The following is a 21,580-nucleotide window of genomic DNA, read 5'->3' as shown; positions in this document are numbered from 1 at the left end:
GTGTGAATAAACATCAAACAGGTCGACGGGTGCAGAGGCGTTAAAACTTTTAGTTTTAGAGCGAGACGAGTCAGAAGCAGAGTGAGTGTAGACGTGACATCTGTCCTTCCACCTCACGGACAGACCATAGCAAAAGGTCAAAACCAATGTGATTTATATTTCTGTTTTATTTCGTATGAATCTTACAACTCTGTACGCCTGTACTTTACTTTCACAGACCCGCGTTCTCTCCGATGGATCCGAATCATTCGCCACGCAGTCAGCTTTGCTGCAGTCAAGCAACACAAACTTCATCCTCCAGTAACGCCATCAAAGAGAGTCCGTGTTCAAACTTCCTCCAAAAAACAGCCTCAAACTTTCCAGCCAAACAGTCCCAAATGCATGTGGTCGCCTCTCTTCCATCGGAAGTAGAGCCAATGCAAATCCACCCCTCCTCCTCCTCCTCCTCTCTGGTTGCAAAGTCCACACAAAAAGATCCATTATGGAAAGCTCTCCATTTCTGCTTTGACCTGGCCCGTGCCTACAAACACCATCACCACCTTTTGAAACTATGATATAATAACGCACAAGTGTAATACATACCCACAATCAACCTAAAATCAGATCAACTGACCGTCTAAAGCGACTAATTTGCATACATACATACACATTTACATTTATTATTAGAAAAATAAATTCTTTGTGAATTAAATAAAAACCTAATTGTGTCGCTGCTGCTTTTTTAAAAAGTCTTTCCATGTACATCAACAGCGAGATTTGACTTATTTTGCAGGTGGGTCGGTGGATGGATGGATGGATGGGGAGCCCAGAAGACAGACAAACAGGACGTGTGCGCCACAGGTGTGCCACAAAGTGTCCCTTCGTGTGAAGTCAAAAAAAAATATTTGACCAGGAGTAGAAGAAGAGAAAAAAAAAAGTCTCTGAGTCCGGTAAATTCACCTGATCAACAGGGCCAGTGTTGCCCCGATACCAGCAAATCCAGCAAAGGCCATGAGTGTGTTCCTCACCGTCGACTCCGGGTCTGCTACTCGAAAGAACTCCACGAATCCGTCCTGAAAAGAAAAATATACACATGAGGCTCTGAGGGACACGTAGGCCCCTTACACAACGAGAGCTTGTTACGCAACATCCCCAATCATTCAGCCATTAGTCATAAAAACAAAAAAACTCACCCAGGAGTTGTTCTTGACCAGCCAGTCTCGCTGCTCCGTCAACAGGTACGTGGAGATCTCCTTCGCCACCTGCTCCACGCAGTTCTCCCGGCTCTTCTCCTTCAGGTACTGGGACACCACCGCGCCGAAGGCGACCAGGCTGACCACGCGACCCCAGTTGGTGGTCCCGTCCCCGAACAGGCTCTTGGCTACGGCGCTGACGAAGCTGGCATCGTCCCCTCTGTCGTCTAGTGACAGCTTTGTGATCATACCTGTGTGGAGAAAATGAAATAAAAACAGTCGTTCAAGGTGACTTCTATGGGAGTTTAATCAAACACAGGTGATGTCTCTGTGAGGTGTCTCCTATTGTATAACACACTCACCATTGTACGCGTATCTGTGCTTCTCCAAAAGACCATCCACGACTCTCTTCATGGTAGCAAGAGGTTCGTTTTTCTGGTTCCACCTCCGCGTTGAAAGTCCAGTATAGTGTCTGAGGAACGAGCTAATCAGCTGCGTGGTTTCGTTATCCAAAGCTTCGTTCCCGGCCGGGGACACGTCCAGCTCGGTGTCCGACTCCAGCTCCGGGGTGCACGGCAGCGAGCCTTCCTGCTCGTCGGTGTCCCCGCTGTCGAAGACGTGTTTGGGCTTGTATCCTTTCGCGGGGTTAACGTCCAGGATTTTGGGTCGGCTCTGGCCGCCGTTCGACGACACGTTCCCGCTGTGAGAGTCCAGAGAGGCGGGCATGGTGAGCGGCGTCTCGACGCGGCAGAGCGGGCCTCCCTCCAGGACTCCATTTTGAGGGCAGATGCAGCTCATGACTCCGTTCGTCAGGTTGAAGGGCCGGTTCTGGAAGACGTTCATCATGGCGCGGTTCTTCTTTTCTTCTTTCTTAAAAAGCTTTGTAAAGGTTCCGGTGAAGTCGTGAAGGAAACAGAGGAAAGTTAGAGTAAAGAATAAAGAGTAAAGACGCTGGCCCGGGTGTGAGCGGCAGCTGCGACAGGTCACTCTGACTCCATTGCAGGGAGGGAAGTGAAGCGCGAGGCACGGCACGCCCGCTCTAACCCACTGCGTGATGACGTACGGGCGTCACCGCGACGTCACTCCACTTCCCCCCGAAACAAACTTGTTTGTTTGTTTGTTTGTTTTCAAAATAAAATTTAAAAAAAAGAAATAAACCAAAACAGAGTTGGAGACCGTTCAAAAGCAAAAAAATAAAAAATAATAAAAAATAAATATTTATTTATCTACTGACTCACACTGGTCTGTGTCATTTTTTAAAATATTATATATTTGTGTTTTTCCATGACGACCGGAAGCATTAATCATGATAATGACGCCAATAAAAATACTATTACAATGAATAATAGTAATAATGTTTTATATGTATAGGTATTTATAAACACAAAACGTTTCTGATACTTCATACATTTATACAGTATTCTATTTACTATAGAATATTTAATATTGTTTATATAATAAATAATTGTTTATATTAATAGTATATTATTTATAGTAGGTATTTATTGTGCATATATAATACTGTAACATATACTATCTATCTATTGTGTTTTATATTATATAATTTGATAATACACAAAACGTTTGATACTCATATGTCCTACTCTGAACCATCTTATATTATATATCATATTTTACAATTCTATACATCTATTATATTAATAGTATATTATAGTAATGTATATCTTGTATAGCAAGTATTTATTATGATTGTATATACATATACTGTATATCATATCATATCATTGTGTCTACTATCTATCTATCTATCTATCTTATCTATCTCTATAGATCTATCTTATCTATCATGTTTTATATGTATATTTATATACACAAAACGTGTATTATGTGTGTTATATCATCTATGGTATGCTATGATATGCTGAATAAATAAGAATAAATTGATTTACTGTAGTAAATCACCAAAAAAATGGATATATCACTGATACAGTCAACATTTATGATTTCACATGAGGGTATTTTATATTGTTATTATATACTGTTATTAACAATAACATTTCCATCATGTCATCAGTACTACCATCATCTTGTCACTGCACCTCATCCACCTGTTTATCTTTTTTAAGTGTCCTTGTCCCATTCTGTTCTTATTTTTTCTACCTCAGGATTCTATTCTATGATGACCTAATTTCCCTTCGGGAATAAATAGTCATCAATCTATCAATCTTTATATATATATACACACACACTAAATGTGTATTATGTTCACATTAGTTAGTTATTTAATAGTTCTGATGAACACCTGAGCTGCTGTCATTCTAATTCCAGTCTAATAAAGAATAAATATGAAGAACAGTCTGTGTTCCTGTGGAATATTTTTATGTTCATTACATAAAATAAAAAAATTCCATTATTTGGGGAGAGAATGTGAAGAAATATCCGGAACTTTCCACCTGCTCCTTCCAAACTAATGATAGTGCCTCCCCCTAGTGTTCAGGAGGAGGTCGTGCTCCCTTTTGTGTGTGTGTGTGTGTGTGTGTGTGTGTGTGTTTATTTACACTTGAAACGTTTTCCCGTGAGTCCATGTGTGTGCAGGGTGTTGTCACCGACACGTGACATCAACTAAAAATCACAGAAATCTTATTAATGTAAAAGTTTATTTCAAATACTGACAAAAATCCTCTCACCTACTCCCACACAACTGAAACATTCCACGTACTCCGGTACTTTCTGAAGTCTTAAAATCATTCCTGTGTTCTCCACTCATCCTCTTCATCATGTAAACCCTTATTTAGTTTGTTTTTTTTTCCTTGGAAGCAAGGGTGCCTCTGATTTCCCTGCAGTTATCTTGGGCCAGGATGAAATATATCAATTATGCAATAAGAGAACACAAGAAAAAAAAGAAAAATCAATCAATCAATCAAACATACAAACGAAAAAAAGAAACATTTAGTTGCAAAACAACAAGAAAAAACAAGATTAAGGTAAAAGCAGCACAAAAAGTACTTCAGAGCACACAGCCTGTCGTTTCTTTATACATTCTGGCACGTGTTCATCGTAGCTGGATGAGAGACGCCCTCTCTGACACCCTCACGCAAAAAGCCCAAACATCAAGCAGCGTTCGAGAGAACTCCTGTCCACTGATGTTTCATACATTTCTTTTTTTAAAACACACACACAAAAAAAAACAGGAAACTGTGGTGCGTTTCAACACAAAACGATGCCAAATGGTCAGTTCACGTGGCGCTCCGGACTTTTCTTTTGAGCTCTGGCCGGATCCAATTCAAACTGTTTGCCATCTAAATTTAGCAGTGGAGGTTTACGATCGTCTCAAATGAATGGACTTTGCCACGGGAGCTCAGACGGCTCTGCAACTCGAGACGCTCGCGGGAGAAGAGAGTCGGACAGGTAGAATCAAGAGGACAGGTGTTCTTTCCAGGGTATCGTCTCTTTAGATTTGTCTTTGACTGAATCAGCAGCATTTACACATATTTTCATATGATACAGATTCACATAGCCTCTGCAGTTCAATACGATAGAGCAGAAGTAGTGTTAAACTGAAAGGAGAGAGGAACCATTGAATCAGAAAATAGCTCGGGCTATGAAAAGAGTGAAAAGCAGGTGGGAAACAACACAAAGATCCCTTTCCTGTTGAAGTCTATTTACAATGGCTGGAACAGAGAGAAGCAGTGCATTCATACGACACCATAACGAGCACACACACACATACAGGTCAGTTCTCTCTCGCCCACTGCAGATTTGACACATTTTTAAAGTCTCAATGAAAAGAAGAAAAACAAAACAAAAAAACAAAACAAGTGAGGTTGAGAATGTGATGGTGCATGCACCCTATCACTTAGCCTACATGGTGGAGTGTGCGTTTGTGAAGGTTCCCTGAAGCAGTTTTATACAAGGAGGCTGATTCTCAGCGAGCGCCGGCGTCCAGTTCAGATTCTCCAATGTGCCGACATTCGAAAGAAGTCTGCGGATTCTGTTGATCGCGCCTTTTGAGGCCCCCACCACCACCACCACCACATTAACAAACAGGTGGAGACGAGAGCAGCAGAGCGCAGGCTCACACTTTGCCCCCTCACCATGTGTTATAAAAATCTCTCTCTCTCTGCTTTGCCAAGTGTTGGGAGTGAGTGCATCCTGCAGGCACGCAGTGTCCCACTTTAAGCCCGTGATGACGATCTTGGGAGCTTGGGCTGACACCTGTGGTTATCAGGTTGCCTGCTGTTTACCCTCCGACACCCCTGAGATCAAAGGTCAGTCTGTGTAGTGAGTCAGTCTGCTGAAGAAATTAAAGGTTGCTCTATAGGGCACTGGGAGTAGAAGCAGATCTATACTCCAGCTCAGGTCGTAGTATTCTTTTACTAAAGTTAGTGTTTAAGAGGGCGACATGTCGAGGGAACCACTACGTCTGACTGATATTCTGAAAGTGTTTGAGAAAACAAACAACCTCCCACAAAAACATGAGAAATCAATGTTCTTTTTAAACAAGCAGCTAGAAGAAGAATTCTTCTCCGGTCCCAAACGTCTGAATAATTGCACTGCACGTGTCATGAAGAGGCACGACTATGAAGGCTATGACTGTGGCTGCTTTTGTCTTTTCAATGTGATTGGTCACAGTGTGACACTGAGATGCTATAGCGGCGTCTGGATCTGTGTTCTGAAGATGTGCCGGGAGGTGAGATGTCTGGGACGGCGGTCAAATCGCAGCTTATCGCGTCGCAACGTGAGCCAGATGATTCGATGGTTAACAGTCACATCGGAAAGACAAGCGTCCCCGCAGTCTCTGAGCCCTGATAGCCACAGTGTGACATTTGGCTCGGTTACTAAAAGCGCGCACGACTTCCAAGCCAGAAAATCCCAGAATGTAATCCCGAGCGAGTCGATTCAGCACTGCCGTTTCTCTCTCGAGCATGTTCGCTGCTCTGGTCCTCAAAGCGCCAAGCTTATCACGAATTACGTGCTCGTTTGAGTATTATTTACAGAAGCATATACTCTACGCGGGGTGCTTCAATCCCACCCCACAAATCTTTTAGGCTCATAGTAAACACACGTCTCGACGCGACTCAACATCAACCAAACTAAGACTAAACTCAGAGATTGGCCGAGTTCCCAGCCATTAAAAATAATACAAGGATATACTCAGCTGGCTCTTGCCCTGGGCCCCTAACTGGAGCATATGTGTGTGTGTGTGTGTGTGTGTCTGTGTGTGTGTGTGTACATGGATTGTCAGGACAGCAAACAGGAAAGGAGGGAAGGAAGTGTGAGTGTGGACGTTTTTCAGGGCTTGGTGTGTTTGTTTTGATTCCTCCTATCACTAAGCAGATGCCCCTCTCCCGTTTTAGAAAACATGTTAAACTTCTTTTTTTTTTTTTTAAATTTTGTTACATGTTACAATCATGCAGCATATTTAGAGAGAACAGGAGCGAAGGGGGTCGAGAATTAAAGCGACATGAGCGGAAAGAGCGGCGGTTCGAATCCCCGAGCGGCAGTGGATGACGTCGGGTTTTTTGTTCGACAAAAAGGACGAGACGAAAGGAAGCCTCCGTTCACTTCCCCCATCTGATGTCTGTGACTGCTAAACAACTCGCCAGGCAGCCGCCCCCACACATTTGGTATGCAAGCGATTCTTCACATACGTCTTCCCACCCCTCCCGCCGAAGCCAGCCACCAGCATCGATAGGGAACATAAAGAAAGAATCAAACAGCGCACTGCGATCATGGTTCCTAACTCCCTCACACATTATTTTGGTGTCATTCGGATGCAAAAAAACAAAACAAAGCGTACTATACAGACTACAAAGTGCATTAACTCACCCCATCCAACCCCTGCCACGATGACACACACCTACTGTGATGCATCTTGGAACACCGAAAAACCAAGACATAAGGGAGGCGGTAGAGCAGAGTGCGCAGGGAGGGAGGGAGGGGCAGAGCTGTGCGTGGTGAGAAGGCAGAGAAGGCGGTGACCTCGCGGGTCGCCCCTAAAAACCTCCGTCCCTTCCCACCCCCGCTCCACCCACATACAAGCAAATGTAGTTTTTTTTAACTTATACAACTCTGCCCGACATGTTAAAGCCAGTGGTGCCTGGGGATGACAAGGGAAGAGAGGGAGGGAGGGGACATATTGGGGACATGGGTGAGGAGGAGAAGGAGGAAGAGGAGGAGGAGGAGGAGGAGGGACGTTTGCCGGGAGCCCCAGGAGAGGGGCGCGAGGGTGCTTCTCGGATGGTGGAGGCTAGCCGGCTAGCTTGCTCGTCACCAAGGAGGACTTCCTCTGGGGCAGGTCCTGTGGCGTGGGAATGTGGTCGCCGGTCACCAGGTTCTTGTCGGGCCCTGCCACGGGAAGCTGCTTGTTCTTCATCTTGGCCTTGGCCATGTTGTAGTCGCCCGAGTCGAAGTACTTTTGCTGTGTGAGGGACAAAAAAAGAGATCATTAAAGAAGTGTGGGCATGTCTTCAAACACTCACATGCTCATAGGTGCATTTAAAAAGGAATCAGTCCCCACAAACGTTCCTCCTGGAAGTGGAACAAGACACAATCCTAGTCTAAGAGATGAAGACAGTCCGTGTTCTGTGCATGTGTGATGGATTCCTGGCTTCAGTAGCCTTAGTTAGGCTCGTTGACATGTGGTACCCTCGAACCAAACCAACTATTCTGACTGCTTCCAAACAAAATAAGTATCTCTTCACTTCTGTACGGAAGCCCTGAGCAGTTCATTTCATTTGTTTTCTTGACATCAAGTGATTTATGTCAGTACGTCAAAGTAATAAATGTTATCCTGTCCTTTTGTTCTCTCAAGATCTTAAATGAATGATGTTTATTATAACATTTATTATTTCAACATAAATAAATCGAGATGAGAACAAATGACATTAACTCATTATCACGAGAAAACTGAGGAAATAAAATGTTCAGGGCTTCTGTACTTCTGAAAACAGACTTTTATCAAAAGGCTTTTAAACTGATTTCATTATAAGAACCTCCCATTCGTTCATCCCTATAAATAAACTTTATTATTAATCTAAAGATGAGAAGAACAATGAACACACACACATTTACTTTCACTTTAAATGTAACAGAGCATTGGGGTGTGTGGCTTCTTATGCTTTCTTCTTCTACAGTGACCTTCCTGAGTGCTACATTTGTCCGCGATAAAAACAATGTGCGGCAAATAATCATTGTGAGCGCATGATCGCAGAGCAGCTGGAGGAGCATGGCCAAGGAGCATCCTGTGTGCTTCAGTCAAGTCAAGTTGTTTTTAGTAATTCATTCCTGGAATTATTTATATTTTCACGTTAACGAGGAAGGTAGATTTTGTCCCTTGTGTCTCTTGAACTGGATTCTCATTAGAAAGGAATCTAAGATAGATATGAAACAAACAAAACGTTAGGTAACTCTCACATTCTGCAGCGTTTTGATCTCAGCAGTCTCTGATGTTCATTCTGGGAGTTCTCATGATTAAACGCTGCAATTTTACTTTTCAGATTTCCTCTCTGCCGGCCTCACACACTCCTACTCCTAGTCAGTGATTTCCCCAGAATGACTTTCACCGCTCTCTAGAGGTGGAAGTTCTCTGTAACATATACATTAACGTGTAGGTGGAGAGAGCAACAGTTTGTTCCAGACGAGCACAAAGCGAGCGAGGAGAGATGTGTGTGTGTGTGTGTTGTGCTCCTGCTGTTCAAATTACAAATAAAAAATAATCCGTCAAACTGTCCGTTGGACTTCACATGCCACCGATGTGGGCTGCATTGCATTCTGGTCTGCAGTGGTTCAGCTTTGGTGGATTTAGCCTCACAGGATTGTTGCAGCTGTGGACAGAAGCCCTCGCTCTCTTGTCAGTCACGTTTCAGATGACACAAATCAACCTACGTATCTCAACACGATGCTTCCATGGAGGTACGACTGAAGTAGCTGCTTTCCAAGTTGATTTTTCAGTGACTGCGATGTGTTTGTTTATGTGTAAACAGAAAGGGATTGTGGGGTTTGTTGTGATCACCTACCCCTTTCTGTAGTCTCTTCATCAAGAAGTCTGAGCCGCCGGGCTTCTGGCCCAGGCCGGGGTACTTGGCCTTCAGCTTGGCCTCCTCTGCTTTCACCGGGTTCGCATTCTTCTCCTGGGAGTCCTGCGGAGACGAGAAAAAATTGATGTAAACACCCCTCCTTTGCTGAAAACAGAACCCCTTCAAAGAGTCAGCTGATACATCTCAAATCAAACAGCTGCTTGTGTGACAGCCACTCATTTACAATCACTGGACTATTCCAGAATCGCTCAGAAACTCACTGTCCTGAACTGTACTGTGGTAAACACTGTCGATGACTATGACTGGTGGGAACTGAACATACTTTATGATGAGTGTGAGTCACTGCATGAATGTTCTTCTATTACAGTCTCTCATATCACCGTCATGCCAGAGAGGAAATAACTCCAGAAGGCCGGGCACAAACAGAGATCCTAAAACGATGATTTTTATTAGGTTACCCTGCTCACAACCCAAGCCATCGTGTCGCCGCGGACACGTCTGTTAAAGCTGAAACTAGTCGATGAAAATGAACTGTCTGTAGCAAGTCTATACAAGCCCTCTTAAGCAGATCTACTTATGTTAAATTATCGCTCTTAAGCAATAAAGTCCTGCACATTAGAGGATTTCAGGCAGGATTTATGCTCACGGCTGAATTCTCAATCTTCGCTTTGAGCGCCGTGAGCTCGGTTGTTAAATCACAGGTTCGTACATGCTGTTATTTTCAGTTAACGTGGACGTAACGCTGCCGTGGCTGACATAGATAACGTTTACATTAAATATCCTGATTTTCTGCTATTTTAGAAATATTCTGGGAATTGAGGTCAAGAAGCTTAAACACTCTTACGACACCAGGACGCGCTCACCTCCATGACTAACACTAGCCAGACTGGTCAGATACCTGTCGTTCAGGTAGACATTGAGGCCAGTTATTTGGGCCACGAGGGCACACCTTTGCTTGTGTACACAGTGTGTTTTTACTGCGTGTCCTCTCTGAGGAAATAGTAGGTGTGACGTTCATGCAAGACTGAAGTGGACAAACTCCAAGAGGCCGTTTGTGCACCTGCTTACAGACCTACTTCCAGCACGCTGACAAGATAGGGCAGTCAGCCTGCAAAGCTTGCTGGGGCAGGGATAAAATGTGACTCAGGACACAGAAGCCGGTGAACAGATTCCCACAGGAGAAGGAGGGGAGGGGACGTGTGGCACCAAGTGTGCTGATTCACTTGAGTTCATGACGAGAAATTTATGAGCTACTATATTCGGCGCCAATGCGGGGAAACTGCAGAATCCAAGAACACATTCTCCGTGCAGCCTGGAGATCTGCTTGAAACCGTGTGGATCCCCCTCGGCTCGCTGCAGGGAGCTTCAGAGTTTGACTAAACATTCCTGTGCCTCGCTGGAGCTGGATCACATATTAAAAAAAAAAAATCACAAAAATAAAAGTTATGTGGGTTCAGGCTAGGAGGTGGCTGATGATTTCAGATGGAGATCATGATGCGAGGTGTCCACACTCTGCTCTTACATCTGTGTCCAAACAGAAACTCACCGAGCAGGGGAGTGATTTATTACTCCACCTGGCTTTCCCTTGGGTGATGTAGCGTTTGCAATACATCACCCAAGTTGTGATTATGTCATCTTTGGGCTTTTATTTACATTAACGGGTTTTAATCAGCATATGCTGTGCAGAAGCTTTAATGATATATTGTGTTTTACTGCTGCAGACTTGCAGGTTTACAGATTAAAGGATGATCAGGGGTGAAACAAAGTTGGATAACTCTGATTCATGTAGGGAAAAACAAACAAACACTTTTTAATGCTCTGTGGCTGAACTGTATTTGACTAAAACTCAACTTTGATCCTTTCTTTATTAGTGTCTTCCCTCGTCATTGTTAATAAGCAATTTAAAATTGTGGGATGGACCTGAAAAAGTTTGAGAACCACTGCTTCAACGGCAGTGTTTTGATTTTGGGGTCAGGCCCCTGATGTGACAGTAACTACATGTGTAACACCGTGTTTGTACAAAGACATTACACATGATCTGTTCACTGCAACTTAATGTCTGTTGGAGAAGAGAAGTCAGCCAATCACGAGCAGGTACGGGACATTATTCGTACAGAAATAATCACTTATGCTCCATTCTGCTGCTTGCATTGTGGATTTTTATAGTCTAGATCAGCGTTACTGTGTACCACCTCAGAAAACATTTGTCTCTCCAAGTACCACCATCATGATGGACATTAAAATCCAGCAGCATAGGCTGACCCTGTTCAGCTACAGGCAGTTTATGCAACAGGGAGATTTATTCCTAAAAAGAACATTTGGTGTTGGAGGGGTTCTCCTGATGCTTCCTGTTTGGAGCCACAGTCGCAGTGTTTTACCCTCTCACGTCACATTTTAACTAATCATGAGTGTATGCGTAAATGTGTGTCAGGCTGATATTGAAACAAGATATTTCAAGAAATAAAAAAACTTATTTTAAAATTGCATTTGTTGCGATCCCTGTAGTTTAATTTCAAAATGTTGTAGATCACTTGATATGTTTGATATTATTTCATTTCATCTTCAAAAACATAATAATAATAATTTAAGAGATTACAAGTCAAGTAGTAAGTCAAGTATCATCAGTGGTACTCGTACCACAGTTTGAGAACCAGTGGTCTTGGTATCTAAAAGCAGCTGAATCAGATTACTCCCTAAATTCTTCCTAAAGTAGTTGAGTATGAGGAGCAGTAAACAACAGCTTCAGTTTGCCTCTGAATCACCGTGTGCACCGTGGTGAGGCGATCAAACGTCATGACATGTTTTTATTTTGTATATGTTTCAGTTAGTGGGGTGAGACCATGGAACAGGTTGACCATGGAGCTGAAGCAAGGTACAAAGACACTATGTTTGTTGGGTAGCACTAAGGATTATGAGGTTATCGTCTCCTTTGTTTTGTTTATTGTTCTCTTCGTGCATGTGTGCATTGTATTTGGTGTATGTGCAGGTTTTATTTTAGTTTGTAATACAGGGATATATTCTAGTTATCTATAAGTATCAGGAATATTTAAACAAGTTGCAGGGAAGCTTGGTATTGTGACTCATAATTTAAAGAGAAGGGGTGGGAGTTATTCTTCTTCGTCTACGTTTAAACGTTTTGCACATTCGAAATAAACACTTCAATCAATCAATCGGATATCGTGGTTCCAGAACCGAGCGTTGGGCCTCCAGAGCCGCGAAAAACAAATCCACTCCGGATGCACGCACACTGCTGTCAGCAGATGTTACAGCTGAAGCATTGATCCAAGTGTTGCCGTTGTTGTTGTGGCACCGTATGGAAAGCACTGTCACACTGCAGTTGTTGTCACTGTCAGGAGGTGGAGGAGGTGGAGGAGGTGGAGGAAGATCTCAACACATGCCAGTGCTAATTTCTCCTTAATGCATGCAAGTCTTTATATGGAGACTGTCATGTTTGGAGACCCCCCTCCCTCCCTCCTCCCTCCTTCCTCCCTGCAGGACAGACCAATGAGGCCCCGAGCTGCTGTGGGCTCAGCAGCCAATGACACAAGGAGGCAGGGGACAAAACAGAAGTGACAGAGGGGGGACAGCCACGATAAGACCCGGGGAGAGCAGCTCATGGTGGGGCTACATGTCTGCCCTGCCTTCGCTTGGCTTGGTGCAGCGCTGTGTACACACACACACACACACAAACACACACTCCACTTGTGCTAGCTGCTGTTAGCCACTCTCAGGCTATCAAACCCACCTGTTTTTCGTCCTCGTAGTCCACCTGAGTGTCCGAGTCCAGGTGCTCCGTCGACATTGTTGCGCGAGAGAGAGAGAGAGCAGGTGTCACGTTCCGCCGGGACGATTTCAAAGAGACGAATAGACGAGGCACGGCGGGTTCATGTACCTGTGCTTGAAGCTAATCCTCCTCCTTCTTCTCTGGACACGACTGCTGCTCCCCAACAAAAATGGCGTTAACGAGATGTGACATCACCGAGCCGAGGAGGAGGAGGAGGGGGGCGGCGCCCTCCGCCTCTACTCCTGAGCGACATATACAGTAACCAATAGGCGAGCGAGTACGCTCCTCGTAGAACCAATGAGACGCCAGCGACCGCGCGGTTCTTCTCTGATTGACAAGCCCGTCGTCCAATGAGCGTACGCTATAAGAGACCCGCACTGCATCAACAACACGAAGCACCTGAACGCAGCACAAAAGATACATATATGTTTTTTAATCAAATTTTTAATTAGATAAACTCTTTGTTATAGTAATGTTTGAATGAAACAAAGTAGTTTAAGAGAGGCAGATATTTTTTTTGTTTATTTTTTTCTTAGCGGTACGAACGGCTTCTCGCTCTGTGATTGGCTAATTTAACAATTGGCGGGAAAAGTTGTTTTTTTTTCCCCCCGTTAACGCCTAGCTTAAAAAGAAAAACAGTTAATACTGTTTAATTGTTTTAGTTAAATAATATTTTATTCCTGCCATGTAAGTACGAGCTTATTATCAACAAGGTTTTATTAGTAACTGTTTATAAAGAGCTTTGTAACTAGCAGCTAACTCGTCAACCAAGCGAGTTGGAGTTGCTACTAAACTAAGCCAAAGCAATGTTTGGGGCAACTTCACATAATCTTTCTATTTTCTTTTATTGCAGCTTTTATTTCCTGCAATGGCATGTCTACAACAAGTGAGAAGTTCACAGGTAAATTTACAGATGAGCTTAGTTTTAAGTGTTTTTGTGATGTTAACGGACACGGTAAGATATAATGTGATATAATAATGCGGCTAGTACAAATGTATCGTGTTTTATTAAGACTTATGTATGTTTATCTGTGACAGGGGTGTCCAAACTTTTAACTTTAAGGAGATTAATAAAATAAAAAAATAAAAGTTACATACAAATTCTGTAACAATTTTGTCTCAAATCTAAGCCGTTCAGGTGTGAGCAAATCTAAAAACAAACACCTGAAGTCAGATAACAAAGAATAAATTAAACTTGCATGAAGTTGATACAAATCTGAACCTCGTGTTCATTTTAAACATGATTTATTATGAGTGATGCAAAGTGTGTTAACATTTAAGTTTAAAACATCTCTTATCTTTACCAAAAATAATTCAGAAAGTCATATTTTTGTGTCACATCATGTATCTACAGATATATAACACCAGCAGTTATGTCGTTACAGGTTCAAATGCTTCGTTATGTAAACAAAAAAAGTAATATATTATAAAAATTAAGCTGACCGCGGGCTGTGATTGGCCCCCAGGCTGGACTTTGGACATCCCTGATCTATGCTGTATCATGTTAGTAATTATAACTAGATAATCTATGTTTATTTCCATTTTATGCTACGTTTCAAATCTAGTTGTAAGCTTTATAAATGTGTGTACCTGAGTTAGTTACTCTGCATATTCAGATTACATATAAAGTTCAGATTAGATACAGAAAACATAATAATAATCATTTTGTGTTTCACTGGAGCTAATTATCATATTCTTGTCATGTCACAACAGGACTGAAATATTTAAATTTTTGCCAAATATTAATCTTATAAATCTTTTTTAATATTCAGACTTTGTAAAAGGATGATCCACAAAATATTTAGGTGTATGAACATCATCAAAAATCATATAATGGAACCTTCTAATTATTAATATCTTGGTTGTTATCTCATATTCAAGAGAGAAAGTAACTGTGAGAGTATTTTACATGTCATGTTGTAGGCTCGCTTGTTCAGCTGCAGCTGTTGGTTGATTTCTTTACTCAGTCTGTGATCCATTTGTTTCACTCGTGCAGGACACTCAGCTGTTGCCGAATCAGGTTCTGTCCGAGCAGCAGTCCTTGATGGTAATAAAGAAGCTTCTGGCCATAGCAGTGTCCGGCATCACGTACCTCCGGGGTCTTTTCCCAGAGAAAGCCTACGGGAGCAAATATGTTGAAGGTGCGATGATACATGGAAACTTTTATATATTTATTTTATTAGAATCTTACCTGTCTGTTTTTCTTCCTACAGATCAAAAAGTGATGATCCTAAAAGAGGAGCGCAACTGTCCTGGTGCAAGTCAGATTGTTCAGTGGTAAATGACCATCAACATACTGTTCAAGTGTAATGTTAACATGTTAAAACACCCACTGTTCATCTTCAGCCAAGAATAAATGCATGTTCAGAAAGTTGTGATACATAACTGTACGATATCTTTGATGATAACTGAGATGGTATGATTTATTCAGACATCACCTAATAACACATTTCAAGAACAAAAGAATAAGATTTGAGAAAATACAGATTTAACTAACAAATAATAAGTGAAAGCTGGAAATATACATTTAAATATAATATAAATATCTAGTGTTTTTATAGCAGTTTTAGGAATGGGATGAAACAACAACAAAAAAAATCTGACACAGCACAAAAAATAAAAATGAATCAAAGTCAAAGTTGTTGGAAATCATTGATAAATCCCAGAATTTATACAAATTAAAAAAAAAAAAGTAATTTTACGATTGCAGTTTCAACGATCCAAAAGGCAGTGATTTGTCCTTTCATATCATGTCATCATATGCAATACACTCAACAGTTAACACATCGATGTATGTGTCACTGACTTTGTGTTCCTTTGCAGGATGCAGGGCTGCTTTGAGGCCATCCAGAAGAAATATGTGAGTCATATTCAATCAGAATATTTGTTATACATCATGTCTGATGGAGTCATTAAAAATTAGACCGAACCTGCTAAGTATCTTTCATAACTAATGTGCTCAAATGTTTTTTTCCCCACCAGCTGCGGACAGTTATTATGTCTGTGAGTATTTTGTTCATCTTTGACTTTATTGTTTTCTATCAGGCCTGAAAGAAATATCTCTGGTTCTGATGTTTTGTCCTTCTTTTTTAGATCTACACTGACGCAGAGAGTCCCCAGGTAATGAGCAGGTCGTCTTTTCACCATTGTTGATGATTAGTCTACAGATAACTAGCTGGTAATATCGGATACAGAACATCTGTCTTCCCTTGTCTTTCAGAAAGTGACTGAGTTTTACCAGTTCAGGATCCAGTACACTGCAGAAGGAGCGCAGATGGACATAGAGAGGTTTATTTGACTTGACACTTCTGATAAGTTCATGAGAGAATGAGCAGACCTCAGGGCAGCAAACAGACGGAAGAGAAATTCAAGTGTGAATCATCGTCATCAAGTTGGCTTTAAACTCACACTGCAGGAAGAAACTTGATTTTCTGTATAACAGTGACTCAGTCGTTTGAATGACAGACCTGGCACACTTCAAAAGGTCATATTTCATTCAGCGACTGCAGAACTGTGGCCCGGCAGCATTTAACAGGTCATTTCCGTCATAAACAGGCTGTAAAACACCCGTAAAGTGTGTTTCTAACCCAAAACGTACCAAAATCCCTGAATATATTTTTCATCCGGCGTCTTTTCTTCTTCAGAGTCAGCAAAAACGACAAGAAGGTGTCGATGTCATGCGGAAACACCAAGAAGGCCAGCGTCTTGTTGGTGAGGAAGCTCTACACTCTGATGCAGAACCTGGGTCCTCTGCCAGACAACGTCTGCCTCAACATGAAGCTGGCTTACTATGACGATGGTAACACACACACACACAGTTATTATTTCCTGCAAGCACAACATAGAAATATTTCAGAGACTTTAAACATGAGTGCACCTGCATTGGTGTCATATTTTGTTTGTGACTTAAGTGTTTAATTAAAGGTTCAGCGTGTCGCTGATTGGCAGTTTGGCAGAGCAGGTTGGTTAAACCGGTTTCAAAAGGTGACACAATGCAGAAAGACGGCATTTAAAAACACTCATACAGCCACAATGTGCAAATGCAACTGGAGACACTTTTAAAAGAGACGTCTGTATTTTAAATATAAATGGGGGGACATTAAAAGGTCTTTATTTTCTTTTATATCTCCATGTTTAGGCCACAGTTTATATATTGGCAATTTCTCTTCACATTTTTAGACTTTTTGTTTGATTTATAAGTTAACAGAGTTCCACATGTGGCTGCACAGTTATCAGCCTTTGTGTACAGGATTTAAAGTGTTAGGCTGCAGAGACCAAGGCCAGGATGTTTGTGCTCAACATAACCGCTGTTAGCTTTTTATTTTGCTCATTACGTCTGCTCTCTGTCTGTTTCCCAGTCACTCCTCAGGACTACCAACCGCCAGGCTTCAAGGAGGCCGACAGCAACACCATAATATTTGAGAGGGAGCCGGTGAAGCTCAACATGGGCGAGGTGGTTACTCCCTTCCACACTCTGAAGCTGGACATGGCCACAGAGAGACAGAGACTGGAGCAGGTGAATGAAAGGAAGCGTGCGCTCATAAATATGTTAGAACTCATCACCTCAATGTATTTGCCCTTTGTCTGCTTACCAACAAGGTTCACTGCAGTCAGCAGTTCTGCAAGCCGCTTTTTGATTGACAGCTGTGCATGTTGCAAAATGTCTGCAGGTGGAGGAGAGCGTTAACATGACGGAGAAGTGGGTTCTGCATATGGAGGAGGGCGACCTGTCACAGGTCAGCACACAAACATTTGTTTACACAGAGCAGGATCATGGAAAAGCAGGAAAATATGCTCCACATCAATATGTTTAAGATAAGTGCAAGGTGTGATGTAAGCTTCGTTATTGACAGCTGAATTGGGAAATGTTTAAATATTGCACACGCAGGTCAGACGTGTGTGTTATCAAAAGCAGTGTGCTGTTGTTGTCAGTATGTAGACGCTGTATGAGCGCGGCGTTCCTGATAACGTGTTTTAATCTGCAGAGTCATGTGATTGAAGACGTGGAGAAGCCTGACAACGAGAGCACGGACCTGGACAACACCGGTAAATCCTCCACTCACCCCGTTTCACTTCAGCTGTGTACACAGTCAACTTTACCAGCCTGTCTGTGTGACTGCAAGTGTTCTTTCCTAAACATGTTAAACGTCACTCAAGGCTGGTGGATGAACTGTAATAACACTGAGAATGACATTCAGAAGAGGCTGCAACATTTGCTGTTAGAACTTCACTGTTAGAAGGTCACTGTGTAGGATTTAGTGGAATCCAGCGGTGTAGCTGAAGAAAAAACTAGAGCGGCTGCAAAAATGTGCAAAAAATGCACATTTTTCGGAAGCTGTGGAATCTGTAGATATAAAAAATGCACATTTTTCGGAAGCTGTGGAATCTGTAGATATAAGTTTCATTCTAAGGTAACAAAAACATAAAGATTCTCATTTTCAGGTGATTAAACACTAAAGAAAACATCATTTCTGTCATATTCTCTAAATAGAAACCTCTAAATCTGACACACTGAAACTTACACATCCTCATTATCTACAAAGAATAATTCAGATTTTTTTTTTTTCTAAATTCAAGAGATCCAGTTGAGCTGTCAAGAGAAGATCGAGAGTTGTGAGGAAGTCACAGAGGTAGGTGTGACATGAAGAACACAGAGAAAAGCTCAAGCTTCTGCTGCAGAAGGTTGAAGGTTGATTTATACATTAAGACATAACCTGTTGCCTCTTTAAAATTGGTGGTAAAGAATCATAAAAGAAAGAGAAAAATCAGTTTTTCATCTGGGCACACGGGGATTCAACACTTCTTCTCAACTGTTAAACAATAAATTGATGGTTGGTTTAACTACCGATGTACAGACGAAGTTCAAAGCGTTCAAAACAACATTCAGGGTTTTCTTACGAGTCCAGAAGAAGCCCAGTGACCGTTTCTGTGTAAACACGAAGCCAAAGGGCCACTTTGAGTGCACTTAATGGGCGCGGTGGCGTTACGGACCATCTGTCCCCCCCCCCTCCCCTCTCAGATGGACACTCTGGTGAAGAGGACCTCCGACATGGAGGTGGGACTGAAGAGGACCAGGAGTGGACGGATCATCGGGTCCACTACGGTCAGTCAGCCACTTTAAAACTCAACAGCCTCTTCCTCAGTGCTCTGTTAACAGCTAGATGACCTGAGACCTTTACTCTCTGTGATTGGCTCTCTTTACCGTGTTAGTTAACCGAGCGGCAGAATGTGAACCCACAATGCTCCTTTGAGTTCATAACAGTTGCATGTTTCTTTGAGGCAGCAAGTGTTTTATTAATGGGGTAAGCCAGACATCTTAGCGAGGTTTTTTTGTCAATTAAATATGAGCTCACTCAGGTTATCGTAAATCATTTATGATGCATTGACATACAACTGAGTGTTGTGTATGTAAAAGTAGCAGATAAATGAGTGAAAATGATGTTGAAAACAATAAAAAGAGAATAGCAGTAGCAGGGCGGATGATTCTCTCTTATGTCTGCTTTGGTGTGTGTGTGTGTGTGTGTGTGTGTGTGTGTGTGTGTGTGTACGTACAGGAGACAAACATAACTGTGAACAACAAGAAACCGAGAACTATGAAAGACAAAACGGTGAGAAACTCCTTTTCAAACCAAGCTAAATAATTAAATATATAAATATGAAGTTATCGAGACAGCCAGAAAATAAACAAACACTTGTTACTCTACGTACTTTAAAGTCAGAAGCATGTTCACAGAAGGTTCAGGACGACTTTTGAAGTGGAAAAAAACGTGTGGGAACTCTGTTTCACACATGAGTCAGTGCTGATCACTTTGGTTTCTCAGGCTGGTGTGTTTCTGTCAGCAGACTTCATTCTGTGGTCGTCTCTTCTGCCGTTTTCAGGTCTCGCAGTATGACATCCCCAACAGCCAGGAAACTCCGTCCTCCCCCTCGGCGCCGAAGAAGAAACGCAAATTCAGCGAGCCCAAAGAGCGCTTCTGACCTCACACCTCAACGCTGCTGCCGCTGCATCGATTTCCACTGATGTTTTTAAAAAATCTCTTTTTTAAAAAGGGAATTCACCTCCTTTTAGCACGAATTCTGCGGGGGTGATATAACTGTTTGTTTGAATGCAGATCTAAAATGTGAACTCACATGTTTGAAGTTAGAAAACCGTTAAATGTATTTGTTTTAAGTATTTAAGTTGATTATGTTTGTTTTATTGTTGCCATTCTGAGTTACCTGTTTACAAAAAAAGGATTTCATACTTGAATATAATAAAAAAGAAATACACCCAGTGTCGTCTGGTGTTGCAGTTTATGACACTTTTATATGAAAGTACAAGGCGTGTCTGTCAGACCAGGTGCAGATAAAGTCAATATCATTTTAATTATAAATCTATACAGACGATTTGGTTTTATTTACTGCATCGTGACTTTTTTATATGAAATATAGGTCAAATGTCCTGGCCATCGTTTTACTCATGAACTAATGGATGATAGAGAAGAAGAAACGTGTCTGTTAGTGTCTTCTCGAGGTATAAAAACATAAAAGCATGCAGTCATGTGTGAGGATGCTGTGGTGCACGCCTGGATTTTATGAGTCATATTCTTATTAGCTGTTAACAGGCAGTTATGAGGAACCTCGTATAAATGTGCAGAAGATCCAGCATAATGCTGCAGGAGACTTCACACATTTTGAGTGTAGGTTTTCTGCGATATGAATGTGTTTATGCATTTCTGTGTGTGCGATTTTTGATTTTTAAAACGTAATCTTTCTTTAAGTACGGCGCCCGTGGGCTGGAATGAAGTGAATTTATTGTTAAGTGCAAAAAATGCAGCCGTGACGCTCGGCAGCTGTTTCCATCAGACACCTGTGCCCGCTTTACGGTCTGTAAAGAGGAAATACAGTCGTCTTCTACAGTTGAAAGATTTAACAGTTTCAGCTTCCTGTCAGTAAAAAGCCTCTTGGAAAGACAACTTCACCTACCTCTTGAAAAAAAAAAAAGACCTAGAAATGCCACCATTTGCATGTGAGGTGCTTTAAATGAAGCTGTTAAGTGAAAGTGGATTATATCTGTACACAGTGACCTTTGGGCCCAGATAAGGGCCCATCAGCAGCCTCCCGCCCGGCAAGCTGTGTGTTTTTAATCTCCTATTGTTTTTCCCAGAGAGAGGGACATTTGCTGATAGACTGCCTTAACCCAGTGCGGATCAATACTGCAGGAAGCCTTTGTGATGCATATCCAAGCAGCAGCCCCCACCTCTGTGTGTCTGCAGCAGGCCAGGGGGGGGAGTAGTAGGAGTAGAGACTCCATCAAATCAGCCCTTACTTCCTACACGGGCATTGTCTTGGCCACCACATTTATTTCATTGTCTCTGTGTTTTTTATGGCTATTTCTGATAACAGAGAAGTGTAAAAAAAAAGCAGAATGGACTGGGGAATCCATGGTGGACAATACCCACACACCAGAGAATTGACGCGCTTTATGAGCTGTGAAATGAATCAGGGTTACCTAACCCCTCACAGCTCGACTCCAGTGGCATTTTTCAACACTTTTTTTTATTATTTTGACAGCAACGGGCGGTTCTCTGGGTATTGATAAGTGATGAAATGCAATGAGGGTAAAGGCACCTTTGCAGGTTTAG

At 42.2% G+C, this 21,580-nt stretch overlaps 3 protein-coding genes across 5 annotated transcripts; 1 reads left to right on the top strand and 2 right to left on the bottom strand.

The window, feature by feature from the left end:
• Positions 1–147: 147 nt before the first annotated feature.
• Positions 148–2,230, bottom strand: mcl1b (MCL1 apoptosis regulator, BCL2 family member b). The gene is made up of 3 exons (XM_010737136.3): positions 1,535–2,230; positions 1,173–1,423; positions 148–1,052 (listed from the first exon to the last, which is right to left on the bottom strand). The coding sequence occupies exons 1-3, from the start codon at positions 2,016–2,018 to the stop codon at positions 936–938; spliced, it is 852 nt and encodes a 283-aa protein (XP_010735438.1). The 5' UTR covers positions 2,019–2,230; the 3' UTR covers positions 148–935.
• A 1,702-nt stretch (positions 2,231–3,932) lies between these two features.
• On the bottom strand, positions 3,933–13,164 carry ensab (endosulfine alpha b). The gene is made up of 3 exons (XM_027286721.1): positions 12,918–13,164; positions 9,152–9,274; positions 3,933–7,554 (listed from the first exon to the last, which is right to left on the bottom strand). The coding sequence occupies exons 1-3, from the start codon at positions 12,972–12,974 to the stop codon at positions 7,384–7,386; spliced, it is 351 nt and encodes a 116-aa protein (XP_027142522.1). The 5' UTR covers positions 12,975–13,164; the 3' UTR covers positions 3,933–7,383.
• Positions 12,772–20,230, top strand: hormad1 (HORMA domain containing 1). Of its 3 annotated transcripts, none has more exons than XM_027286718.1 (16): positions 12,773–12,790; positions 13,810–13,857; positions 14,953–15,097; positions 15,170–15,233; positions 15,780–15,816; positions 15,939–15,959; positions 16,050–16,076; positions 16,177–16,244; positions 16,601–16,755; positions 17,315–17,472; positions 17,627–17,692; positions 17,942–18,002; positions 18,534–18,586; positions 18,976–19,059; positions 19,511–19,564; positions 19,836–20,230. In XM_027286718.1, the coding sequence occupies exons 1-16, from the start codon at positions 12,788–12,790 to the stop codon at positions 19,932–19,934; spliced, it is 1,143 nt and encodes a 380-aa protein (XP_027142519.1). In that variant the 5' UTR covers positions 12,773–12,787; the 3' UTR covers positions 19,935–20,230. The 3 variants fall into 3 exon arrangements, with proteins under 3 accessions (XP_027142521.1, XP_027142519.1, XP_027142520.1); XM_027286719.1 differs by lacking the exon at positions 12,773–12,790 and adding an exon at positions 13,583–13,643; XM_027286720.1 differs by lacking the exon at positions 18,976–19,059 and having other exon boundaries at positions 12,772–12,790.
• The last annotated feature ends 1,350 nt before the right edge of the window (positions 20,231–21,580 follow it).

The sequence above is a fragment of the Larimichthys crocea genome, chromosome XIII (assembly GCF_000972845.2).
Source record: "Larimichthys crocea isolate SSNF chromosome XIII, L_crocea_2.0, whole genome shotgun sequence".
NCBI lineage: Eukaryota > Metazoa > Chordata > Actinopteri > Sciaenidae > Larimichthys > Larimichthys crocea.
This window is presented reverse-complemented; position numbering and strand designations above follow the sequence as displayed.

Bases quoted from the DNA above. Each gene is read 5' to 3' on its own strand.
- mcl1b (XM_010737136.3), bottom strand. From the start codon at position 2,018: ATGATGAACGTCTTCCAGAACCGGCCCTTCAACCTGACGAACGGAGTC. The intron at 1,424-1,534 runs GTGAGTGTGTTA...TTCTCCACACAG, and splicing joins GCACAGATACGCGTACAATG to GTATGATCACAAAGCTGTCA. The intron at 1,053-1,172 runs GTGAGTTTTTTT...TTTTCTTTTCAG, and splicing joins TGGTCAAGAACAACTCCTGG to GACGGATTCGTGGAGTTCTT.
- hormad1 (XM_027286718.1), top strand. The intron at 17,693-17,941 runs GTCAGCACACAA...TTTAATCTGCAG, and splicing joins AGGAGGGCGACCTGTCACAG to AGTCATGTGATTGAAGACGT. The intron at 18,587-18,975 runs GTAGGTGTGACA...CTCCCCTCTCAG, and splicing joins GTTGTGAGGAAGTCACAGAG to ATGGACACTCTGGTGAAGAG.
- ensab (XM_027286721.1), bottom strand. From the start codon at position 12,974: ATGTCGACGGAGCACCTGGACTCGGACACTCAGGTGGACTACGAGGAC. The intron at 9,275-12,917 runs GTGGGTTTGATA...TCGTCTCCGCAG, and splicing joins ACTACGAGGACGAAAAACAG to GACTCCCAGGAGAAGAATGC. The intron at 7,555-9,151 runs GTAGGTGATCAC...TCCCTCACACAG, and splicing joins TGAAGAGACTACAGAAAGGG to CAAAAGTACTTCGACTCGGG.